This window comes from Dendropsophus ebraccatus, chromosome 1 (genome assembly GCF_027789765.1).
Source record: "Dendropsophus ebraccatus isolate aDenEbr1 chromosome 1, aDenEbr1.pat, whole genome shotgun sequence".
In the NCBI taxonomy this organism is placed as follows: domain Eukaryota; kingdom Metazoa; phylum Chordata; class Amphibia; order Anura; family Hylidae; genus Dendropsophus; species Dendropsophus ebraccatus.
This window is the reverse complement of record NC_091454.1, coordinates 73,666,136-73,692,003: the sequence shown is the minus strand read 5'-3', so window position 1 is coordinate 73,692,003 and position 25,868 is coordinate 73,666,136. Positions and strand designations below refer to the sequence as shown.

General features: G+C 39.9%; 1 protein-coding gene across 11 annotated transcripts; it reads right to left on the bottom strand.

Moving 5' to 3' along the window:
• Nucleotides 1-379: 379 nt before the first annotated feature.
• REEP2 (receptor accessory protein 2) lies at nt 380-25,868 on the bottom strand. Of its 11 annotated transcripts, none has more exons than XM_069973012.1 (10): nt 25,608-25,868; nt 20,510-20,582; nt 16,506-16,582; nt 13,579-13,699; nt 11,963-12,076; nt 11,028-11,208; nt 8,994-9,151; nt 7,115-7,307; nt 2,435-4,060; nt 380-1,074 (listed from the first exon to the last, which is right to left on the bottom strand). In XM_069973012.1, the coding sequence occupies exons 1-8, from the start codon at nt 25,637-25,639 to the stop codon at nt 7,230-7,232; spliced, it is 834 nt and encodes a 277-aa protein (XP_069829113.1). In that variant the 5' UTR covers nt 25,640-25,868; the 3' UTR covers nt 380-1,074; nt 2,435-4,060; nt 7,115-7,229. The 11 variants fall into 11 exon arrangements, with proteins under 11 accessions (XP_069829113.1, XP_069829114.1, XP_069829115.1 ...); XM_069973013.1 differs by having other exon boundaries at nt 2,446-4,060; XM_069973014.1 differs by lacking the exon at nt 380-1,074 and having other exon boundaries at nt 1,602-2,531; nt 3,987-4,060.

The window sequence follows — 25,868 nt, the reverse complement described above, 5'->3', positions numbered from 1 at the left end:
TTTAAAGATTCTTTTGGAGTATTGTTACAGGCAGCGCCTTACTGTGGTCAGTTACATTTTATCTGTATTGGTGTGAGAGGCAAGATTCATGGTGGGCAAAACTAGAAATACTGGGCCTCATGGTTGAAGGCAGCTGTGACATTGTGGTAGTGGGAGGCCTGTTCCAAAGAAGAGCCCGCAGGAAAAAATCTATAACTAGAGTAATGAGAATGAGCTCAATATCACTGGCGGAATACAACAGTCCTGTCCATTTGCCATGTTCTCAGCATTCATATGAAGATTTAGTGCTCAACAAACATATAGCAAGTAGATACAACTAAGAAACACACCAATACAAAAAGGTAACAGTTCATTGTTTTATTGTTTACATTCTTCAATTCCGTTCAACTTCCCATTGCTTGTAATGCATTCAATATGCACAAGTTCCTTTATTATTTTATTATACAAAGAGATTATTTGAATCACAAAGGAAAAAGTATCATTTTCACAGTAATATCAGTGCATCAAGAGAGCTCTGTATTTATATCGCTTCAGTGACTGCAGCCATAGTGATAACAGTGTCACCATATATACTGTATATATTCCACCCAGCAGAACCATCTCTTCCATACATGCATCAACAATATGTGAAATACTGTCATTTCTCCAGTAATACTGAAGTTATGATTGTGTAATATAACTTTAAAAATACAACACATACAGTGAGAAGCTTTTGGGAACCATAAAATACTCAGTAACAATTGAGAGATTGACCCCATAGTATACCCTAGTATTGGCACAATACCCAAAATGACAAAAGCTGCTGGGAAAATATCCAGTTTCTTAAGGACAGATTCAAATGACTTGCTGACTTGTATTGCGTTGCTCATGAAGCCACATTGTCACTCTTGTTCATATGTTGTTTTTTTTAAAGAAGCACTCCATTGTTGTTTGTTCTTCCACCATATATTGCACACCCATCACCAGCATGGCTGTGTGAGTGAGAAAACAAAAATTCTATGTCACAGTTCTATCACTTAGTGCACTTAGATAAGACTCAGAGCAAGTGCAGTGGTGATACTTTACTCCTTCTCTCTGCAAAGACAGAAGCCATTTGGGAAATGTATATAGCATTAGGAAACCATATCAGTTGGTAAATAGAAATCAAGGTGGCTAAAAACCCATGCATGCCACATCAGCCTATAGAGGTATACACAAGGCACACAGAAGAATCTCTAAATTATTCTCTAATAATAGGCTATGCTGCACAATAAAAGAAGTACAAATCATAGAGTACTTCTTTATTTGCTCTTGTGGCAATGGTAGAAAAAACAACAATGGATGTTAAGGGTTATGATCTGGCCATCTAAAAGCCAGGAATTTATTCAGTAAACCTATGGTTGGGAGTAGGGATGGTCCGAACCTGCTTCGGTTCGGGTTCGTACGAACCTGAACTCTTGGAAATGATTCCGGCTGTCTGCCCGCTCTGTGGAGAGGGTGGATACAACGGGAGGACTGCCTGGAAAACTTGGATACAGCCATAACCATAGGCTGTATCCCAGTTTTCCAGGTGGTCCTCCCACTGTATCCACCCGCTGCACTGAGCGGGCAGACAGCGGGAATCTGATGCCGAGCGTTCGGGTTCATACGAATCCGAACCGAAGCAGGTTCGGACCATCCCTAGTTGGGAGTGATTTCACTTAATGTTACTATAATACATGAACTCTCATTTAGTTTGCTGTAGATGCTTGGAACAAACTTCCAGCAGATGTGGTTGGTAAAACTGAATTTAAACATGCCTGGAATAAACATATATGTATTCAAAGATTACAATGTAACCAGCTCAGCATTAGTGGCAGAGGGAATAAAGTTCCAGTTTCACGCTAAAAACAATGGCCGTATTTCATAACAACCACTATTGTTTCAAAAATAACGTCTGTTTGCACAACGGCCATTGTTATTAAATACGGCCGTTGTTTTTACATAGTGTGAACTTAGCCTTAAGGGGGTCTCTCAGTAGCGACATGCATTAACTAATTGCAGCCAGTCATATCTTTTAGTGTTGTGTTAGAAAAAGTTGACTCCATGGGTAAGGCTAGGTTCACACTAGGTTTTTGCAATCCGTTTTTTTTTTTCATCCGTTTTTTGCAAAAAAAACGGATGAAAAAAAGGGATGCATTTGTGTGCATCTGTTTTGATCTGTTTTTCCAAAAAAAAACTGATCTGTTTTTTTTTACGGACACAAAAACTTAGCTGACACTACTTTTGTGTCTGTCAAAAAAACCGGATCAAAACCGTTTTTCGCAAAAACAAAGTGGTACAAAGAAGCCCAGGTTGCATCATTGCTATTTTTGCAGTCTAGTTTAGCTATTCACAGTGTGTAGTGATCACTGTGAATAGGCAACAATTGCATAATACATGTAGATTGAAACTAAAAGGTCTTATATCTACATACCTGATACTTACATAGATCTGTGTTATCGTGCCTATATGCTGAATAATTTTAAATGTGGCAAAAAAGGAATATACAAACAAGGAAGGCCCTATAACACCTGCAAAGTAAATCACAATGTTAATAAAAGCTTACTGAAAAACCTGTGGTCATAGTCCGATGCTTTAGAGAGGACATTGTACAAAGAAGCCTTTGATTTCATCAAAAATACTTGCTCCTCAAATCTGGAGTAGGTTTGAGTAGAAGTGTATTGGGAGCGGGCCCCCGGCCAGTGGCTCCACTGCAACCAACAATCAGAGTGTTTTATGGAGTCCACAAAGTGATCACTCTTTTTGTGGCTATGGTGGCTGGTAAGGGTCAAGTGTCTAACGCGTTTCTTCGGCCTTGGCCGCCTTCGTCAGACTCGAAATGCTGACTGTTGGTTATACTGAAGCCGTTGGCCGGGACCCACCCCAACACACTTCTAACCTACCCCAGATCTCTGGGGACAGAGAGGACATTGTACAAACAAGCCTTTGACTTCATGAAAAATACTAAGGTAACAGAGTACGACCATAGGATATGCTATTGTGCTAGCACTATAGGGATCGGTTCACTGCAACTCGCTGTAGCGCTGTATACTATTATATAAAAGTTTTCATATATACACATAGGAGTATGGGACTCCTATAGCTATATAGCAGCAACATATCTGCAGTATAGCGCAATGTTATGTGATTTCTTGTTCAGGAGATACATGACTAATTTTATTATTTAAATACTTGTTTCAGCCCCAGGCACTGAAGGCTATCTTCCTTCTGGACTCTAAGAGTGGTAGTGCTGGTAGTATGTGTCATTATGCAGAATAATAACTATTGTTTTTTATCATGGCTGGAGTTACAATATGGCTGCAGTGCATGTTACAAAGCATATCTGGGTCACATAGCAATAAAATATTTAACTGGGTGCCCAAGGGGCAATGTTATATATAATTACAATAGAAAAATTGTTTGTAAATTACAAAGACATTACAATAGGGAGTTGCATTACCACAAACAGCCTATGGACAAGAGTGGCACTGTTTCACTCATTCCTGACTCATTTTTCAGATGAAAGAAACTAGCTAGGGTTACAAGGGCTCCCCACCGCAATGCCTAAACCCCAATAACTACGGAACCTTCGTCCCTTCACCTGTTGCAAAACTACAATTCCCATCATGCCTAAATTGTAGTTTTGCAACAGCTGGAGGCCTGAAGGTTCCCCATCCCTGCCCTATACTATCAAAATGTATTCAACACAGCAGCAAATTGTGATCTGTTTTATTAAATAATTTCTACATAACAGGAAGAAATCTCTCTGGAATGTTAAAAAAAGTGTCCTTGGTGAAGCTAGTCTACAAATACAAATTATTATGAGAATTCCCATCTGCCAATGTTAATGAATATATAAAGTGACTACATATTTATAATTCAAATCCAAGTAAAAATAAAGTGTTAAAAAATCATTCACAATAAACACACCAGAAAATTATTTCATACAATCAAAAGTGCAAGTCCAACTAAAAGTCATGACTGACCTAATGTGGTCCTCCCCTCATCTCCCGTCGAGTCATTCCAGTTACTGAATCAAGTAAACATCACACCAGGGAATCTGCAGAGCGGAGGAATCGTCAGCAGGCCTGGCACAGAATCAACAATCAATGGGCTTCCGGGCCCTTCTCACTGATTAAAGACTACATGTGTGATTGTGCAATCTGTGTAAGAAGAGAAGTGACCATACTCCGCGTCTCTGTGGTCTGTGGATTGTACAATGTACTCAACTAAAACATCCAGCAGCAACTGAAATGCAAGTAAGCCATACTGTCAGTGGTAATGGTTTATATCACCTGGCTATATCATGTATTAAGGCTTTTCATAAATGTACTATGAGTGTGTTAGGTGATGAGCATGTGCAAACAGTGTGGTAAGGACTGTCACCCCATCTCCATCTTCTTTTCTGATTAGAGATCGGTGATAAGTGGGCATAAACGTTTCTATTAAGGTGGTCATTGACATTTATGGATAAACACTTTTCTTTCTGCAGCTGAATAGTGTAGGCAAGAAAGAGCACACCATGGATGACTGGTGCACCTGTATTCAATGTGGGCCAGTCATCTGCTCCACATGTCTTTCACAGGAGTGCTTTCTGTCTAATGTTTGTCCTCCTCTGCCACGAAATCAAGACAATGCAAAGATGACAATGCTTTCTGTACACAGGAACAGGTAAGTACTTAAAGGGAACCTGTCACATTAAGGGTACTATTACACAAAGCGATTTTTCGACAATTAACGATAATCGATCTCAAATAACCGACCTGAAATCGTTCACCCAATTACGCGTAATGATCGTTACTTATGATTGTTCTTGTGGTCATTTTGACGCTACTGCGAACGACGTCTTATGACATGCAAACGATTTGCAAGCGATCAATGATAAAAATAGGTCCAAATTCTATCAAACGGCCAACGATTTCTCGTTGGACGTTTAATCGTTGTCTGCTATTACACTAAAGGATTATCGTTCAAATCAAAACAATCAACAATTTTTCGAATGATAATCGCCCCGTGTAATAGTTAGTAGAAGTTAGAAGTAGTTATAGGCAGCATGTTACAGAGCAGGAAGAACTGAGGAATTTATAAGCATATTCATGGGAAAAGTTTTAAGATTCAACTACACTTCTTTATTCATCTAAACTTCTTTATTTTTTTCCAGTGGGTGGTCCTACGTAGTGACTGAAAGCCGTCTTAGGGTATGTGCACACTATGGATACCGCTGCACACCCTCGCTTAAAGTTCCGCATGTCCCATAGGCTCAATTCTATGCTCAGACAGATTCCGCTGTTCCCAGGGGCGCACAGCGAAATCCGCTTGAAGTGCATATACCACGCTAGTGTGCACATACCCTGACTATGCATACAAAGATTACTGTCAGTCACTGAGTAGGACTGCTCACCGGATGCCTATGTCTAGACGAGTGATGGCTAACCTTGACACTCCAGCTGTTGCAAGACTACAATTCCCATCATACCTGGGCAGCCAAAGATATGGTTTTGGTTGTTCAGGCATGATGGGAATTGTAGTTTTGCAGCAGCTGGAGTGTCAAGGGTAGCCATCACTGGTCTAGAATGAGCAATGGATTACATGAAAAAATTTTGTGTTATAGTGATTCTTTTCTCACAGATATTAGCATGTATATCAGTCTGCTCAGCTCTTCCTGCTCTATAACATGCCTCCTACAGATTGGACTGCATGTTCAACATGACAGGTTCCCACGTTGGTGATGCTAAGTCGTATCTAAGACTATTCTCTTTCTCTTGCAGAAACTAAAAGCAAAATATGGCTTGTAACTATTGATCCTGTCTCTTTAACCACACTGCATACTGAGGTTTATTTTTGCTATACTTTTATTTATAAATATAGAGCTTGCTTGCAAACAGGCTGAATAGAAAGACTATCAAAGCAGTGGCAATCTGTAATTTTTAACCACGCATACCTATAATCTAGCAACTATTTTAAGAACAGTAGTGTTGGTTCTGCTTCACAAAGGCAATCTTACTGTTTGTGGCAGCATTATAAGAAGCAATGTGTAAATTGGAGAGGTGCCCGCCATTTCATACACAGTAAAAGTGAATGTAAACACTAACTGGACAGCATTATCTGAAATCCAGCACTTGTACATTGCCATGAATCAGTGAATGACATATCAAGTGCGGTCCTCCATGATTTCTGGTAAAATCTGAAGAATAACCATATGAACAGTACAGCTCCCAAACAACTGTTCATAGCCTTAAAAATCAACTTATTTAAGGATGTTATGAAGAGTCCAATCTAAAAACAGTAAAAATATTTACACTTCTTTAGTCAACATTCATAGGTTTCCATCCATCTAAAACCAAGGCATCTCATAGACTTTCCAGCACACATGGCTGACGGTATTAACCTATATTTTCAACACTCCCCATCATAACACATGTACCTTGGGTGGTAACTTTGCCCTCCATGTTAACCTACAATTAATCCATCTACAAACGTCTAGTTTCATTTCTGACCTCAATATCAAGTCTCTTGCACACATCTTCCATCCTGTGGTTACCTGTCATTTTGATAGGAAATAGATCCCACTTGTGTGATTTGCTATAATTCCACATAAAAGCATTCCAGTTCATTGAAAACTATCAAGTATTTATGTGCATTGCTATACCGTATAAATGACTGCCTCATCTATACTATATCCAGTGTCTATGCACACTAAAAGCTTTTAAGATAGGTAAGGTTTACACAATAATGGCTGTCATTTCTAGAAGAAAAAAAACTAACTATAAAAAAGTGAATACATATTATTTGCACTATTGAGGCCACTGTAAACTATAACTGTTAGCAGAATACTGAGCACCTATTGCAGTAGTTCACATAAGTCTCATTGATAATAGATCTGCAGCAGCCTGGGGAGACACAGCTGACATAACTGTATGTTTGTCTTTTAGGATTCATTTTTACTATTTTTATAGTTTTTTTTCTTAATTTTGCAAACAGTTTTTTTTTTGTAAACTGAGAACAGCAAGTACTGGATGTGGATCTCAGCACCATCTGAAGAGCACAGGTATCGCACATTGTCGAATATATAATTTTACAACTTTAATAAACATGTTCCCTCGCAAATACTAACCCCTGGATGTGGGGTGATCCTAAAAGTAGTAGTTGTTGCTATTGAAGCACACAGTCCTCCAAAGAGTTTTAAATCAGCAGCGTATAAGGTAAAATCTGGACAGAAAGACATGTTTTCATGCTGACTCCCCAGGCACAGTGGTTCCTGTAGTTTTCTTCTTGGGACGCGCCTTTAAATTCTTGGCTTGTGGCTGCTTTGAAAACACAGATGTTGGACATATGACAGATTATTTCATTTTCATCCATATATGACACAATCAGAAGTTGTTTCAGATAACTTTTCAGTATAAGCTGTTCAGTATGTACATGAGAAGTAGATCTATTTCTGTCCATTATGTAACTTATATGACATTATTGTGCCAGAGGGGACCCTGCTCTCCTATGTCTCTATAGTACACCTTAAAGAGGACATGTCATTACATTAAGTGTATGACTGGGGGATAAGCATTGCTAAAAACCAGGAGCAAGTGAATAATGTGGTGACAGGTTCTCTTAATGAAGCAGTAGCAGCATGGAGGACATTATAGGGCAGTACTAAACAATGTAAGCTGTCTAGCACTGGATAAGATATAACACCACTTTATACATTAAACAGCTTTTCTGTGTGTCTTTTTCTATGTCTCTCTCCACCTTCACCCTATTTTCCCCCTTTCCATACAATTCTATGGGCAGCTGTAGTCTGATACGTCAGCCTACTGATCTCTTCACCTTCACTTTTTGCACCACCAGTTTACATCAGCCCTCTTATCTTTTCCTATAGACTGTTTATTTCACACCTGTGTATTGCAGGAAAATTATCCTTATTTTGAAGGACTTCATAAAAGGCCCGTATACTTTTAATAGCAGTCAGCAATGTAACAACAATCTTCTATGACTTCTCTGACATAAAAACAGTTTGGCATAGCATGCATCTGTAAGCTATGTTCACACTATGTAAAAACAATGGCTGTTATTTTTTAAACAATGGATGTTAACTGCACAACAACGGCCGTTGTTATGAAATATGGCCATTGGTTTTACAAAGTGTGCCTTACTGTCAAACAGAAAAGGAGATATGCAGCTACCATACATTTCTGGCACCAGAAAGCACACAGTCTAATACTTCTTTACTGTGATGAGAGATGCAAAGGGACTGTTGAACAGTTAACTCCTTCGCATCAGCCCCCCCCTTACCTAGAAGTTGTTGGCTGCTCTCTGCAGTTGACACATGCCGTCAGTGACCAGCATCAGTGTTTACTCTGATGATGGTCATTTTACCTCTTAGATTTCACAGTCAGTAGTGACACAAATGCAGTGTACCAGCAGACAGGGACTGTTACTAGGCCTCTGTAGCTGCCACATTAGATCTACTTAGTACAGCTTGCCATAGGCAGGCAGTAATATTAAATTGCACAAATCACAGTACACTGTGATACAATGGTGTAGCAGTTTACTGTACAAGTGATTGATTGCTTGCACTAGTGCCCTAGGAGAACTACAAGAAAGTTAAAAAAAAGTGTTTATGACAAATATATATTTTTTTTTAATAAGTAAATTAAGAAACTAAATTTACCCTAACATTTATTTAAATTGATCAGAATCTGGGAATGCAAAGCAAGTTTTAAATTTTTTTGTAGTTGAAAAAAAAAACTATTTAAACTGGGTACCAATTTATTCCTCCTGCAGTGTAAAGTTAACACATCAATTTTACTGCAAGGTGAACTCAATTTCACCCTATTTTTTATGACATTTATGGTAAAAAAAGGGGGCCATTATAGGGTACAGCTCCTCATGTGGCTCTGTTCATGGAAAAATAAAATGTTCATACAGCGAAATGGGGTTAAATCTTAATCTCTAAAACATATATAGGAATATATAGTAGCAAATATTACAAAACATACCTCAACTTTTGTAACTTTCTTGACACTCTTGACACTTGCTGTACGTTTTGGTGCTTTCTCTACAGCATCTTCATCTGACGGTTCAGATTTCACATCTGACTGGTCTACCTCTGGCTTCCCCTGTCGTTGTTCCTCAGCAGCTAAGATAGTGGGTGAGGCTGCGCACAAACAGGAAAAGTCAGATGGTGTGAAACACAACCAACTCTGAACATATGAATGACTTCAAGGGTGAAACTACATGGAACACATCTGCTGAGCCTTGAAGGAAACAAAGGGGAAATGACAGAACTGTAAATGGAAATCACTTGGTCTCTAAACCAGGTTTACAGACCTTATGTGACAGTCACAATGTACTATACATGACTAAGTGTTATGCTATAGACAGCAAGAAAGGCTTTATCTAACTTACGTCACTGTTCAGTCTGTGACACCACTATTGTGTGGGATATATAGACAGCTGTGAAGTGCCAAAACATAACTGTGTAACAGAAGTTTCAATGGAAAAAATGAACATGTCAGTAAAGCAAAACTGTTTTACCAGAAGAGCAATATCACGAGTCCCCTATGCTAAGGGAGTAATATAGGGAATTGTCTGACAGGTATGCCCTGTTATCAAGGTATTTCAATTGCAGTAACATATCAGGGGGACATGTCCGTTCCCTAAAAAGACCTGGCAATGTATATCTCATATAAAAGCCTTATTACAAGAAACTATTATCGTCCGATAATAATCTCCTGTAATAGAAGAAAATGATCGATGAGCGATGTCGGCTGATCATTGTCTGTCTTTTGTCTTTCAACATGTTGAAAGACAAACGACTATGATAACAGCGATCTACTGCCGTCACCCCTTGGAATAGGAGCGGTGGCAACAGACTGCTGCTATATTCTATGGGCTGCCCGGACAAACTAGTGATCACCCGGGCAGCCCCTCCGTAGCACCCCACAGCCCCCCCTGCACTTAGCTGCTTGCTGCCGTGTAATAGAGAATAAATCAGATTGTACAGAATAACCATTAAAATGTGTATTCTACATCAAAAACTTACACAAAATCCATGGAGGCAGAGGAGACAAGAAAGTGTAATGTTCTATCTGCTCAATAAATAAGTTCATATGGTATATCTAACTGTGCTCTTTTCACAATGACTTCTTATGTTAGACCAGTGTTTCTCAACCAGTGGCTCGCTAGATGCTACAAAATGAATAATATTATGATACTTTCCCAATCCATGAAGACTATACTTAGTAAAGAGGACTGTTCCAAATATCAGCAGAAAAAAAGATTTGACAGCTTCAGAAGCTTAACACACAAAATCAATAGTCAATGTCCTGCAAAGGGCAATGATACTGAATTCTACAATCAGTGGTTATCCTTGCAGCATCTTTTTTATATAGACTATAAGAAAGTTCTTTATTTGACCTTCCGTTCTGAAAAATGGAGCGCATAAAGGCTAACACATCAAGTCTCACTGTGTGATGTCTATGTATTATATATACACATTCATCAATCATGTAATATACTACAGCACTAACCTTTACCACTATTATTGGAGCAACACTGCACCATTTTTATTTTAAGCAATTCACCATCATGTGATATTCACACTGCATAATCTGAAAGCTTCTTTCATGTTGCAAGGCTGATGAAAGTGACAACTACGCGCAATGCTACTTCATGATACCCAGTACATTTCCCTTCTTTTCCCCAGCAAAATAATAATGAGGAATTAAGCATTTATCTAAAATCAAGATGATAATATATCCTAATGCAACATCTTTCCACACTCAAAAGATTTATTATCTAAATTTCTACTTTGAAATTGGGTTGTTTCTGCAGCATGAGCATGTTTTTTTGCATGCCTTCATGCAGGTAAATGCAACAATCACAGAAATTTCCGCAACAAATCATATGTCCAAAAATCCGCATGATTCCCTAAACTGGTCTTCATATAATAAACATTAATCTAGGTATAGGTGAACTTTTATAAAAATTAATTCAGCATATTCTACTCATCTACACTGTTTTTTATTTACCTGTTAAGTTTTTTCCTTGATCTACAACAGTCTCGACTAGTCCGCTGGAAGCACTGCGTAACCGGGGCTCTGGGCTCTGCAAGTGCACTGCCTCATCATCTTGTATCAAAGTTAAATCCTGCATGCTGAAACTCCTCAACTTCTCTGACAACACTCCTTGACCCTGAGAAATAAACATGTTCTGAAAATACAGGTCAAAACAACCAACTTTAACATTTCATAAAGATAAAATACATAGCTATGGGGTTATCTCAACAGGTAAACGGCAAACTTAAATATGACAAAGAATTAGCACATCTACATTACACTGGTATTCTCATCTTGGTTAGAAGGCTTCCTAGCACTCTCTGGCCTGTTTGTGGCTGCTGGAGGAGATCTGAAAGCTGAAAACAGTTGAGCCAGCTGTGCTGCCCAATCTGAATAACATTCATTGATTTTAATAGGAGTTGTGCACATAGCACAGCACTGTGAGCAACTTATGAAACAAAACAACATGTCAATTTAAATTAAGGGGTTATTTCCCATCTTGGTTGGATAACTACAATGCCCCTTACAGCCTGTTTGCGGCTGCTTGAGGTAGTCGGAAAGCCAAGAACATCTCACCCATCTGTTTTACCCAATTTTTCCATGAACAATACCTGAGCTGACAGATCCTCTTTAACTATACTTATATAGTAATTATTTTACATTATATAAACGGTTCATTTTACAAAATACTTTTATACACCTATAGATCAACTGTAGAGTTGAGCAATAGCTTTATCAAGTTTATTTTATAATTATCTGCTAGAGTATATTTACCACAAATCTTCCAGTCCACCAAAGTAACAAAGAGAATGTAGCTAGTACACTAGAATGTGGATAATAATGTTATTATGGAAAAGGCAAAACCATAGAATAACATACATTCTATTTAGGCTAAATTTTTAGTGTACCTTTGTGGCTGCCGTCACGGCAGCGTTCGCAGCAATATTTAAGCCCCTTTTGCCAACACGCATCATGGTCTCATAGCTCTTGTCTCTTGCCTGAGCGATGTACTCATCAATCTCCTGCAGGCACAAATTTTAGAACTTTAGTCATTTGAAGGCAAATAAACCAAAAAAGAACTGGTTCATAGATGAGGCTCTTTAGGGCTTTATTTCATATGGTACATTGCATCTGTTTTTCTCTATTCAGTAAAATCTAACATATTAAACTATACATATTAAAATGGAAGGATCCTCAAAATGATGGTCATGATGCCACCCTTTGGGACCAGTAACTTACTACCCCCAAAAGGTGAATAGAGATGGGGATCTTCTCATGGCATTCACATTTATGAGTTAAGATATATAGAAATGCAACCTACAGTCAACCAGTTAGGTGTACATTGGTGAAAACCCCCCAGACCATAGTAACAGCGAAGTATTTTTGTCCCTCTGCCTTTTTGCTCCTGCGACCAGGGCCCTCACTCCTCAAGTATGGTTTATAATTACACATGTATCTCTGTAATGTCTGACTTTTCTCTATATATGTACCCCCAGAAAAGTGCTGTGGAATCTGTTAGCGCTATATAAATAAAATGTATTATAATTATTATATACAACTAACAGCTGATGAGCCACTGAGGTTATGTTATAGGAATAATTTTATCTATACCAGGACAGACTATAGATGGAGCTTCAGAGACCTCAAAAGGTCTTTGTTTATTTCCAGTATGTGTCCTAGTATGCAGCCTTTAAGTAGGCATTGTCCTAGATCAATAGTACAGGCAAATATAAGTCTCTTAACCAAGGCAAAAAGCGGTGGGCACTGACAATATGTGGAGTGATAATGGGGGTGCAGAGAACCCTTGGGGTATCTATAGGGGTGCTACCATCTAGAACAGTCAAGTCCATGCATATCCATGAGAGAAAAGAAGAACATGAGAGTGCACTCACCCAGTAAAACGTGTCCTTTATTAGATTATATCATGAAGTTTATAAAAACAGTGATAGCTGGAACGCTGGCACCTTCCACGAGTGTGACAGCTGTTTCGTGTAATCAATACACTTCCTCTGACGTCCAAAGAAGTGTACTAATTACACGAAACAGCTGTCACGCATGTGGAAGGTGCCAGAGTTCCAGCTATCACTGTTTTTATGGACTGCATGAAATAATCTAATAATGGACAAGTTTTACTGGGTGAGTGCACTCTTTTGTTCTTCTTTTCTCTTATGGACAAGCAAATATAAGAAACATAATATACTGTAGCTTATGAAACAAAAAAAGCTTCTATATTTTGTTATCAAGTTACTCCTCCTCCACCTGGCCCCTGCTTAACTGTCACCCACTTTGAAAAAATCAACTTAATTTCATTGCAGCTCACTCATTTCCATCCCAGCTGCCCATACAAGTCTATGGTGAGGGGCGGAGGAGGGAGATTGGAGCGGATGCGACCAAGGAGACCAGAAACTGCAGAGAGACAGCAAACTACACAAGAGCTACTGTAAATTAGGTCTCACCTAGTGCATTAGTGTCAGCCAAAAAAAAAGAAATTAAATAAATATAATACCATTGTAGGTAAGCATACCTTTTCCTTACTAGACAGAGTTGGATGTACAAACTTCCTATACAACACACTTGAGCCTTTAGTGTAGGGTGAAAGGAGCCAAATCACAAAAGCAATTTTAAGCTCAAAATAAAACGGAAACCTGAAAGAAAAAAAATAAAAATATATAAAGCTGTACAACCACAACTTTGTGACTTAGTGAGAGAAAAGGGCTTCATAATAAAAGAGCTGGCTAAAGACTCCATTCTGACGTCCGCCCAAATAATGAACAGGTTTATTTTTCAGGGGGACCCTGGAACCGGCCTGACCATAGAATGGAGCCTATGGGACTGGTGGAAATTCAACAAAGTATTTAAGAGTCTTAAAACTGGGTGAGGAAGATCCAAACTCTGCTACAAAGGTAAGACTGTGGAATGTCATACACCTTGGCAAGACTGAGCAGAGACACAAGACACAAGGTAGTTATACTGTATCAGTAAGGTCTCTCCCAGACAAAGATTTCAAAGCAGACTGGGATTCAAGGCATGCTTTTCAAGCTCTTTCAAAGAAGCATAAAGAAAGGGGCAACACTAAAGCGACTCTGTACCCACAATCTGACCCCCCCCCCCCCCCCCCCTCCCTCCCTCCCTCCCTCCCCCTGAACCGCTTGTACCTTCAGATAGCTGCTTTTAATCCAAGATCTGTCTTGGGGTCTGTTCGGCAGGTGATGCAGTTATTGTCATAAAAAAAAACTACTTTTAAACTGGCAGCCCTGTGCCCTTTGGCCGTGGCTTAGTTTGTGTATGCATTAGGCTAGCACAACCTCTCCGTCCCTCCTCCCCACCCTCTTCACCATTTTTCCTATTCCTCAGTGAAAACTACACAGGTGCCTTAACGATCCAGCCCATGTGCAGTCCTCTCACAGCTGATGAATAGGAGACAATCTGCCTGGAGCATTCCTAATGATGAGGAGGGTGGGGAGGAGGGACAGAGAGGTTGTGCTAACCTAATGCATACACCATGTAAGCCATGGCCAGTTTAAAAGTTGTTTTTATGACATTGCATCATCTACCGAACGGACCCCACGACAGATCTTGGATTAAAAGCAGCTATCCGAAGGTACAAGCGGTTTGGGGGGGTCAGATTGTGGTTACGGAGTCACTTTAAAGTTTACCTGTCTCTGGAAAAACCTTTGACATATTATTAAGACATGTCAAAAGTTTGATCAGTCCAGGTCTGGAATAAGTAGGAGAGGACGCACTGCCCGCTCTGTGTTAAAAAAAAAAAAAAAAAAAAAAAAAAAAAAAAAAAAAAAAGAGTCAGGCTCCATAGACTTACATTATGAGCCCGACATGGCAAAAGTTTTTACAAACAACAGGCACACTTTAAGGAGCACAGACGCAGTGCAAAAAAAAAGTAGAAGACACATACAACTGTATAGCCATAAAGAGTTTGTTTCCACCTTACTGACTATTTGAGCATCATATGTCAATACACCAAATAAGGTTCAAGAGGGGAGTGTTTTTAGTAAAAAACTGAGCTCAAGAACAAGAGGACACAGTGAGAGGTTAGTTGGGGGAAAGATCAGAAGCAATGTGAGAAAATATTATTTTACTGAAAGAGTAGTAGATACCTGGAACAAACTTCCAGCAGAGGTGGTTGGTAAATCTACAATAACAGAAATTAAACATGCCTGGGATAAACATATCCTAAGATAATAAGAAATAAAATACTAAAAGGGCAGACTAGATGGACCCAGTGGTCTTTTTCTGTCGACAATCTTCTATGTTTCTACTAAATAGTTTAACAAGTGAAAAAACACTATGAATACAGTCATAGGGTGCGTTCACACCTACCGCATCCGCAGCTTATTTTTCCGCGGAAATCCGCAGGTCTGGTAGTGCAGATTTCAACCTGCGAGAAATCCGCATATGTGTGCCTTTTGCGTTTTTTCTGCAGCAAGTTTATCGCAACTGAAATGTCAGTTTAAAATGTCTCTCATTCTAAACGGACATTTCAGTTGCAATAAACTTGCTGCAGAAAAACCGCAAAACGCACACATATGCGGATTTCTCGCAGGTTGAAATCTGCACTACCAGACCTGCGTATTTCCGCGGAAAAATAAGCTGCGGATGCGGTAGGTGTGAACGCACCCATAAGGAGTTAGTTACAACCACTGCAGTTGGTAACATGGAGAAATAGTGTACTGTTCTGATGCGGATATAGCATGGTAACCTACATATATTCACACATTAGGCCTTATGTACTGACATAGTTAATACTTTGGCTGCAGAATTTTCTGAGACGTCTTTAGCTGTTTGCTTCTCTTTTCCAGTACTTAGTAAAAGCATCTCCAGTGATCCATGAAGAGGTAACACGACCCTGTGTACATATCTTACCCTTGAGAATTCATTTTCCACCTGCACTTGGAAAATTTCAGCCTGTAACACTCATTTATGCAGTCACAAATAGTGCACTTTCCAGTTACGATAATGCAACATATCGATCTGTCTGTTTCTCAAAACTCAGTACAAGAGCAAGGCAAGCGATGCAGTGAGAAAAACAGCAAAGTGAAAGGACAAGGGGCCATATTTATCAATGCATTGGTGTCTAATTTGGGTGATGCCTAATCGCAGCCATTTGCACCATACACACTAATTTGTAAAAGTTTGGTGAATGTGTGCATGGCTACTCCTTGACGTATTATTAAAATAAGACATTTTTAAGAAGTTGCGAATGAGAAAAAGATACATCTCTATGCTACACAGAACAAGAAATAAAAAGCGCAGTGTTTTTAGCCACTATAAAAGTACGGTGATGTAACAGATTTATTGCATAACGCATATAACAGAATATCTATAAATAAGATTAGCTTCAAGCATTGGCCAGCTTTGATAAACATAAGTAAATGAATTGTGTACCATCATGGCAATGCTGACATTGTAGGTGTAAGGTTTTATGTTACTTACCATGAGAGGATGATGTCAGTTAAAGTTTCCGCAGTGGTAAAAAAGGCAAACACGATCCAGTACATCATCCATTTTACCTGCAAGAAGCCATACATTATTCACCAACCTCTATGTAAAAGGGTATTCTGGACAATATAAAACTATTTTTTTGCTAATACATTGCTTTAATAAAGATTTATTACTTTGTAAAATAACTTCATTAATATAAATGTATAGTTTTTTTTTAATTACATATGGACTTCCAGTGACTGGCAGCAGTAAGTAACAAAATGGGCCCCTGTGTCACCCCTTACTGCTGCCAGTTAACAGAAGTGGCTATATAACAAAAACACTATGGGGGAGATTTATGAAAGGGTGTAAATATACACCTGGTGTAAACTGCCCACAGCAACCAATCACAGCTCAGCTTTCAGCTCTGGTAAAACATAAGAGGAGTTGTGATTGGTTGCTGTGGGCAGTTTACACCAGGTATATATTTACACCCTTTCATAAATCTACCCCTATATATTTATTTTAATGAAGTAATTACAAAATAATAAACTTTTATAAAAGCAATTTAATTAGCAAAAAAAATATTATTTTCTGTCTCTGGTTTACCCCTTTAATGCCCAGCAGGCTTTCAAATTAAAACATAAATTGGCAGAACTCTAACCACACATTTCAATATTCCACTGAGCTTCAGCCAAAGAACAATGGGGGAAGATTTAACAAACATGGTGTAAAGTGAAACTGGCTCAGTCGCCCCTAGCAACCAATCAGATTCCACCTTTCAATTCCCAAAGAGTCTGTAAGGAATGAAAAGTGAAATCTGATTGGTTGCTAGGGGCAACTGAGCCAGTTTCACTTTATACCATGTTTGATAAATCTCCCCCATGTGTATAATGTCAATCATTAATAATGCCCCCTGGTTCAAACATACTAGGGTACTTTTAATTTATTTTTTAAATGGAAACAAAGAAACTTCATAGCTTTAGGCTGGGTTCACACTACGTATATTTCAGTCAGTGTTGTGGTCCTCATATTGCAACCAAAACCAGGAGTGGATTAAAAACACAGAAAGGCTCTGTCCACACAATGTTGAAATTGAGTGGATGGCCGCCATATAACAGTAAATAACTGCCATTATTTCAATAAAACAGCCGTTGTTTTAAAATAACAGCAAATATTTGTGTTTTCCATGTGCCAAAACATAGGTCCTAGCATTCAAATGAAACAGATTCATAGATGGCCATCACCCAAGGAAGGCCAAAAGTGTCATTCTGGCCACTAGTCGGAAGGAAGTGGTCTGGGTTTGCTGGAATAGCACAGATGTATGTACATTTCCACTAAGCTGAATTCAATATATATATATATATATATAGCATGATATACGTTTTTTGTAACGAGGGTCCAAGGAGTACAACAGATGCCACTAAATGGCATTGTGGAAAAGAGAAAGAAAGGTGAGCACCCCTATCAATATGTTAAGATGAATAATGGAGTCTACAAATGCTCTACGTGTAGATTGAATATTTGGAAGAAAAAAAGAGGCTCTAGCATATATAGACTTGTGCACACCAATAATTTATAAAACACCTTTATACATATCGCTAAACATTTACAGACATTTTAAACAACATAGCAAAAATACAGACATGCAAAAATCAACCTGACAACCAACAGAGTCCCGTAACAAGTCACGTGAATGGCCAGTGGTCATGATACTGGACTCAAATTGTAAGTAATGTCAACAGGCATATTGATGTGGTCAACCGGCTAGATGTATAATGTACATGTAAAGTGTGACTAAGTAAAGAAATATACCGGGTATTGAACTATAAGTATGGCCAATAGCAAAATGCACATGCAAGGGAATATTTTTTGCATTATTCACAGACATTTGGAAGTGGAGTACCTGTGGACTTTGGCATGTATTATAGCTGCTTTGGACCAGGCACACAAATGTATTCTAGCTGGTTCACCACATGAATATGGCTGCCAAGATTACTTATAATTTGACTCCAATATCATGGCCACCAAACATTCATGTGACAGGGTGATTTTTGTGCATTTGAATAATGTTATCTTCCTCCATGCCTCGCATACAGCCGCAGACTCCATTTCCGTCTGCTTTCTCCACGCTTCCATGTCCACCACATCTGTGTAAGTACTTACATTACATATAAATATGAAATATTACAGATCTATTCAGCTCCTGATAAAGCTGCAAAGCAGCAGTGTAATGCTATCCCACTGTTATGCTGGGCATGGTGGTCTTAGGTTGTAATTTTACATATAACCCTTTTTGATCTATCATCTGGTTGTTATGTATATATGGTTGTTTATTTAAACATATAACAGTACCCGGCACAAGAGGTGAGTCTATTGTACTCCATAACAAGGATGTACTCCATAAGGATGCTACAGTGCTATGTTGTTTTAAATGTTCAGCCATATGTATGAAGCTGTCTTATAAATTACTGGTGTGCACATTTCTTTTCTTTTTCTTCCAAGTGCCTAAATGGTATTGGTCATAGGTATACATCAAAGGTATATATTGGCGAGTCGCCCAACTTATACATCCACAAACACTGCTAACCATGTAACTATGTAACCATGAACACTGCATGTACAGTATTTAACCTAACTGTAACAGTATATACCCAGTCCAGGGGTGGGATTCAGACAATTTTACACTGGTTTACTTTAACCACTTGTTCAAATCACAGCTGGTCTGCCAAACCAGGGAAAAGCAGTGAACTGAAACACCTCTGCACAATGTACCGCCTTCCTACTGCAGCTGATGAAGACACAACATATTGAGTTAAAGGGTTTGAGATTCCAATCTCAACTGACACAGTTAAATGGTCACTGTCATTATAACTTTCAAAATCTAATAAATCTAGGTATGTCTGCAATTTACATAAATTAATATTTTTTAGTTATCATGCTGTAAAACAAATCTATACCTCCCAGAAATCTAGGTTCAGTCCCCTGAAGGCAGCTTTTTAGTCATGTGTTGGTTAAAAACCAGAAACTACACACAGGAAGTCCCGGCCTGTACAGAGTGTCACAGCTCAATGTGTCAGTCAATCTGTGAGCATGCAGAAGTCCAGTACTTCTTGCATTTGATCTCTTCTTTTCAACCAGCAAAAGACTAAAAAGCTGCCTTCAGGATACTGGACATGGATACAAGGATAGCTTTGTTTTAAAGCATAATTAAAAAAAATAAACCCAAAGGGCTCATCAAGTTAAAGGGATATTTCATTTAAACATAACCTTTCATATGTTGCTGCCCATGATGAGACTAACAACCCTTTCCACACTTGTTATTATCTATTCAGTCTGTGTGTGTGAGCTTTTCTCTCTGTCTCCCTCTCCTGAGACGGCTGATGTAAACAAGTCCCTACCTGCAACTTTGCAGCAACTTTGTAATGCCAGGAGGGATAATCACAGTTAGTTCATTAGCAACTTGACCTCAGAGTAACCCTCCCAGCATACAAAGAAGTTACAATGTTGCAGATAAAGCCTGCCACTTGTTTACATTAGCCATCTCGAAAGGGAAGTATGGAATAAATTGTTAGTCTCACCATGGGGAGCAACATCTGAAAAGTTATGTTTGAGTGGAATACTTCTTTAAATATTTTTGCAAATACATTCATTTAGCAAACTTGCTTCCTTCTCCTGGTATGTCCGCTCTTTTCTTCCTCTTGTTAACTGCTCGTTGTCTAGGCTACAGACCGCCTCTCTGCACTAAAAGCAGTGGTCTGACTGGTGTATATTTAGCTATAGTAAAAAATTTTATACATATTACACAGAATATATACATGATATCTCTATACATCTACATTATAGCTATGGTATATATATATACACCAGCCAGACCACTGCTTTTTGGCAGCGTTCTTACTGGAGTGCAGACACCGAACAGCTGGCTAATTAGTTACATACAAATAACAGCAATATAGACTCTATATTTATTCATATGTTACCAAGGACAAGTAATAGGACACATAAAAACTTACATATTCTTTAACATTTTTTGTTTTGACAGCCTTATATGATGAGTATGCTGGATATAAAGTGCCAAATAGTAACCTACAAAACAAATATTACACATTATAATTAATGCAATATAATGAATCACAATTGATCAGAATGGTTTGTGACTGCTAGCTATCCAGATACATATTTTTAAAGCAAAACCCATTGAGAGTATACCAAAAAGAAAAGTTAATTTTGTTAAAGAAAAAAGAAACCACAATTATACAATTATACTGATATTATATTTCTATTTAAAATTAACAAATTACTAAAATGACTAAAATATTTTCATTAAAAATAATTACTAACATTACTAACATGAAGTTGATGTTATGATGCATGTAGTAGTCCTTCGAGTTACAATGGCCTCAGGTGACAATACTTTCAACATACAATGGAAGTATTGCAGTGCAGGGATGATTGACAGGCAGAGAGACCCATTAGTGGCTTGTCAATCATCCCAGCACTGCTCATTAAGAGGCAGAGACCCATGACTAGTCCCCCACCCAGATGACTAGTTGCTGCCCCTCTCCCTGCCTTGCAAGGGATAATAAAACTTCTTTTTCACCTTAAGGCTGCGTTCACACTACGTATATTTCAGTCAGTATATGTATATTTTAGTCAGTATATTTCAGTCAGTATTGCAACCAAAACCAGGAGTGGAATAAAAACACAGAAAGGATCTGTTCACACAATGTTGTAATTGAGTGGATGGCCGCCATATAACAGTAAATAACTGCCATTATTTCAATATAACAGCCGTTGTTCTAAAATAACAGCAAATATTTCCCTTTATATGGCGGCCATTCACTCAATTTCAACATTGTGTGAACAGATCCTTTCTGTGTTTTTAATCCACTCCTGGTTTTGGTTGCAATACTGACTAAAATATACTGACTGAAATATACATATACTGACTGAAATATACGTAGTGTGAACGCAGCCTTATAAAGCTAATGCTGCAGCTTTTTCTCTTTAAAGGGAAACTATCTGCAGGTTAGAAGCATACAACCTGTATATACACTCACCGGCCACTTTATTAGGTACACCATGCTAGTAACGGGTTGGATCCCCTTTTGCTTTCAGAACTGCCTCAATTCTTCGTGGCATAGATTCAACAAGGTGCTGGAAGCATTCCTCAGAGATTTTGGTCCATATTGACATGATGGCATCACACAGTTGCCGCAGATTTGTCAGCTGCACATCCATGATGCGAATCTCCCGTTCCACCACATCCCAAAGATGCTCTATTGGATTGAGATCTGGTGACTGTGGAGGCCATTTGAGTACAGTGAGCTCATTGTCATGTTCAAGAAACCAGTCTGAGATGATTCTAGCTTTATGACATGGCGCATTATCCTGCTGAAAGTAGCCATCAGATGTTGGGTACATTGAGGTCATAAAGGGATGGACATGGTCAGCAACAATACTCAGGTAGGCTGTGGCGTTGCAACGATGCTTAAAAGGGGCCCAAAGAGTGCCAAGAAAATATTCCCCACACCATGACACCACCACCACCAGCCTGAACCGTTGATACAAGGCAGGATGGATCTATGCTTTCATGTTGTTGACGCCAAATTCTGACCCTACCATCCAAATGTCGCAGCAGAAATCGAGACTCCTCAGACCAGGCAACGTTTTTCCAATCTTCTACTGTCCAATTTCGATGAGCTTGTGCAAATTGTAGCCTCAGTTTCCTGTTCTTAGCTGAAAGGAGTGGCACCCGGTGTGGTCTTCTGCTGCTGTAGCCCATCTGCCTCAAAGTTGGAGGTACTGTGCGTTCAGAGATGCTCTTCTGCCTACCTTGGTTGTAACGGTTGGCTATTTGAGTCACTGTTGCCTTTCTATCAGCTCGAACCAGTCTGCCCATTCTCCTCTGACCTCTGGCATCAACAAGGCATTTCCGCCCACAGAACTGCCGCTCACTGGATGTTTTTTCTTTTTCGGACCATTCTCTGTAAACCCCAGAGATGTTTGTGCGTGAAAATCCCAGTAGATCAGCAGTTTCTGAAATACTCAGACCAGCCCTTCTGGCACCAACAAGCATGCCACGTTCAAAGGCACTCAAATCACCTTTCTTCCCCATACTGATGCTCGGTTTGAACTGCAGGAGATTGTCTTGACCATGTCTACATGCCTAAATGCACTGAGTTGCCGCCATGTGATTGGCTGATTAGAAATTAAGTGGTAACGTGCAGTTGGACAGGTGTACCTAATAAAGTGGCAGGTGAGTGTATGTCCCTATAGTGCACTGGGTGATGAGGATGAAGGTAGGTTTGGCATTTTTGTGTACTTCTTGTTTAATCCATATGCTAATGAGGTGGACTGCCTCACTCAGTCTAGGGGTATGACCAGGGGTCTCAACGAGCTTAGGCTTTTAAAGTTTAAAATCTGATCTAGATTTTAAATGAGTTTTGGAGTCATTTTAGTTCATTTTGGGGTCTGGTATGTTTTTTTCACAAATAATAATAATAATGAAAATAATAGTAAATATTGATGCACATAGTTCTACAAAGTATGTGAAACCTTTACAAGATGATATCTTTACTAATTGTCAGACCTCACGTAAATGGACCTTTACTAAACCTTAGTACCGAGGGTAATAAAGTATACAAATATTATTGTGACTATCCTGATTAAAATAAATAAATAAAACAATGTCTTTTTTATTTTATTAACATTGCATTCTGTACAGTATACATGTTAAAGTTATTTACTAGCCCAGGTGTCCCATAAAAACCTGTAATACAAGCTAGCAGATCATATTCAGTAAAAGATGTATAAAGGAAGACTGTCATAGACAAGGAAGTACCGGGCTTAATCTTTCTTCTGTTACTGGAATAATAAATAGATTAGCCTCTGGGATCCAGAAAAATTTCTGCTGAGCAGACAAACGCATTACTACAGAGAAGCGGCTATTAACACATCAGCTTAACTCCTTTATATGTAATACACGTGCACAGGAAGTGAACACGGAGCACAAAATATGCCTACCACTAAAATCAACAAAACAAATATTGGCTTACATGACTTGCGACATTTATTGTGAGTTTTGGACAATTTTTAAGGGAAAGGGGATGTGGTGTAAGTGCACAATTGGCGCACAATTCTGGTGTAAAGTGGGACGACCTATAGTTGGTCTAAAGTTACACTAGAGAATCTACAGATGCAGCAAATTTATCAAAAAGTCTGAGCCACTGTAAAGCTTTGTCTAAACCTAGTGCCACACTGATTTTGGCCATGACAAGGGATGCACAACAGAAAACTGCTATGGGCTATGTTCACACACAGTATTTTTGTTTAGTATTTTGGTCCTCATATTGCAACCAAAACCAGGAGTGGACTGAAAACACAGAAAGGCTATGTTCATGCACCACTGAAGTGGATGGCTGTCATTATTTTAAAACAATGACCATTGTTATGAAATAACGCCAACTATTTGTTGTAAAATTATGGCCATCCACTAAATTTCAACAGTGTGTGAACATAGCCTATCTACCTTTTCCAACCACTCCTGGTTTTGGTTGCAATATGAGGACCAAAATACTGAGCAAAAATGCTGTGTGTGAACCCAGCCTAAGGCCATGTTCACACAACGTACGTTTTACATAAATCATGGCCGTTGTTGCAATTTGCATAGTTATAAGCTCCAGCCGGGATTTCATCCGGCCGCACGAAAAACTGGCGTGTCAGTTTTCTGCGGCCGCTGTTCATTGAATAGTAGCCGCAGAGAACCTGTCAGTCCGGCCGCACGCTCCATTGTATGCAGCGGGGAATTGGCATTTGAATTCACCAGAATTGAAGATCATCCGGCCGATACTGCAGTACCGGCTAGGGTGATCTTCTCTGACATGGGCCATTCTGTGACCTAGCCGGGTCACAGAACGGCCGGTCTCATATGCCTTGTGAACATGGCCTAACTCTGCATGGATCATGCTGCATTGCAGCTAAGCAAAGTAAGTGGGTGACACTGCAACCCACAAGTGGCTGCAACTGCACAAAAAGTCATTCAAGGCAGATTTCTATCTGTAGATGGTAATTTAGTTTTTTACAATTAACCCTGGAAGCCAAGATAAAGCAGCATAAGGAGGTCCTCTAGGAGCAGACATCAGGGCCTGCAATGTCCTGCCTGATCACATGTATATCCTGTCCCTTTCTGGGCCAAGCTACTGCTGCATTTGTCCTAAGAGCATTCTTTACTATTAACAAACTGATAACATGATGGTAGATTATTTATGGTGAATAATGGGGGTGTAGGCTGAATGTACAGCTGGGGTCATAAAGTGGAAGGAAGTTCAAAGACAAGGAAGGGTGACATATAGAATAACATACAATAATAAATAAATAATACATTAGATACATGATGATGAGATAGATGTGTCCCCACTGGTGAGCAGGCCCAAATGTAGGCAGCGTGCAGGCAGCAGACCTCGCAGAGCCCCTATCCCTGGCTATCCCTGGGCTGGATGTGAGCTGTCAGTGCTGCCCCCATCCATGGGCTATCCCTGGGCTGGATGTGAGCTGTCAGCGCTGCCCCCATCCCTGGGCTATCCCTGGGCTGGATGTGAGCTGTCAGCACTGCCCCCATTACTGGCTATCCCTGGGCTGGATGTGAGCTGTCAGCACTGCCCCCATCCCTGGGCTATCCCTGGGCTGGATGTGAGCTGTCAGCACTGCCCCCATTACTGGCTATCCCTGGGCTGGATGTGAGCTGTCAGCACTGCCCCCATCCCTGGGCTATCCCTGGGCTGGATGTGAGCTGTCAGCGCTGCCCCCATCCCTGGGCTGGATGTGAGCTGTCAGTGCTGCCCCCTTCCATGGGCTATCCCTGGGCTGGATGTGAGCTGTCAGTGCTGCCCCCATCCATGGGCTATCCCTGGGCTGGATGTGAGCTGTCAGTGCTGCCCCCATCCATGGGCTATCCCTGGGCTGGATGTGAGCTGTCAGCATTGCCCCCATCCCTGGGCTATCCCTGGGCTGGATGTGAGCTGTCAGTGCTGCCCCCATCCATGGGCTGGACGTGAGCTGTCAGCGCTGCCCCCACCCCCGCACACATGTAAATACACACAGGCGACTTACACCACCAGTCTGGAGATGATCCAAGACACCATCCTGATGCCTGTCCCAGCGGGGGCTCCCCGGGCGGAGACCACAGCACAGGATGCCGGGGACCTACGTCTCCCTTTCGTGGATGCTGAGGTTACAATCCCGGACCCGGTTAAAATCCGTAAAGGCAAAGTCTCTGCAGCAATCCGGGAGGTGTGGCCGTGTCTTAAAGGCCGCCGAGCGATGAGATACTTCTTGTCGGAGGGCAAAAAAAACGGATGCTGCTGAGCGCCG

What these genes read in the sequence shown, in the direction of transcription:
- REEP2 (XM_069973012.1), bottom strand. Translation starts at nt 25,639, where the DNA reads ATGGTGTCTTGGATCATCTCCAGACTGGTGGT. An exon ending in CAAAAAATGTTAAAGAATAT is followed by an intron (nt 16,583 to 20,509) that starts GTAAGTTTTTAT and finishes GGCTTCTTGCAG; the next exon opens with GTAAAATGGATGATGTACTG. An exon ending in ACTGACATCATCCTCTCATG is followed by an intron (nt 13,700 to 16,505) that starts GTAAGTAACATA and finishes TTTTTCTTTCAG; the next exon opens with GTTTCCGTTTTATTTTGAGC.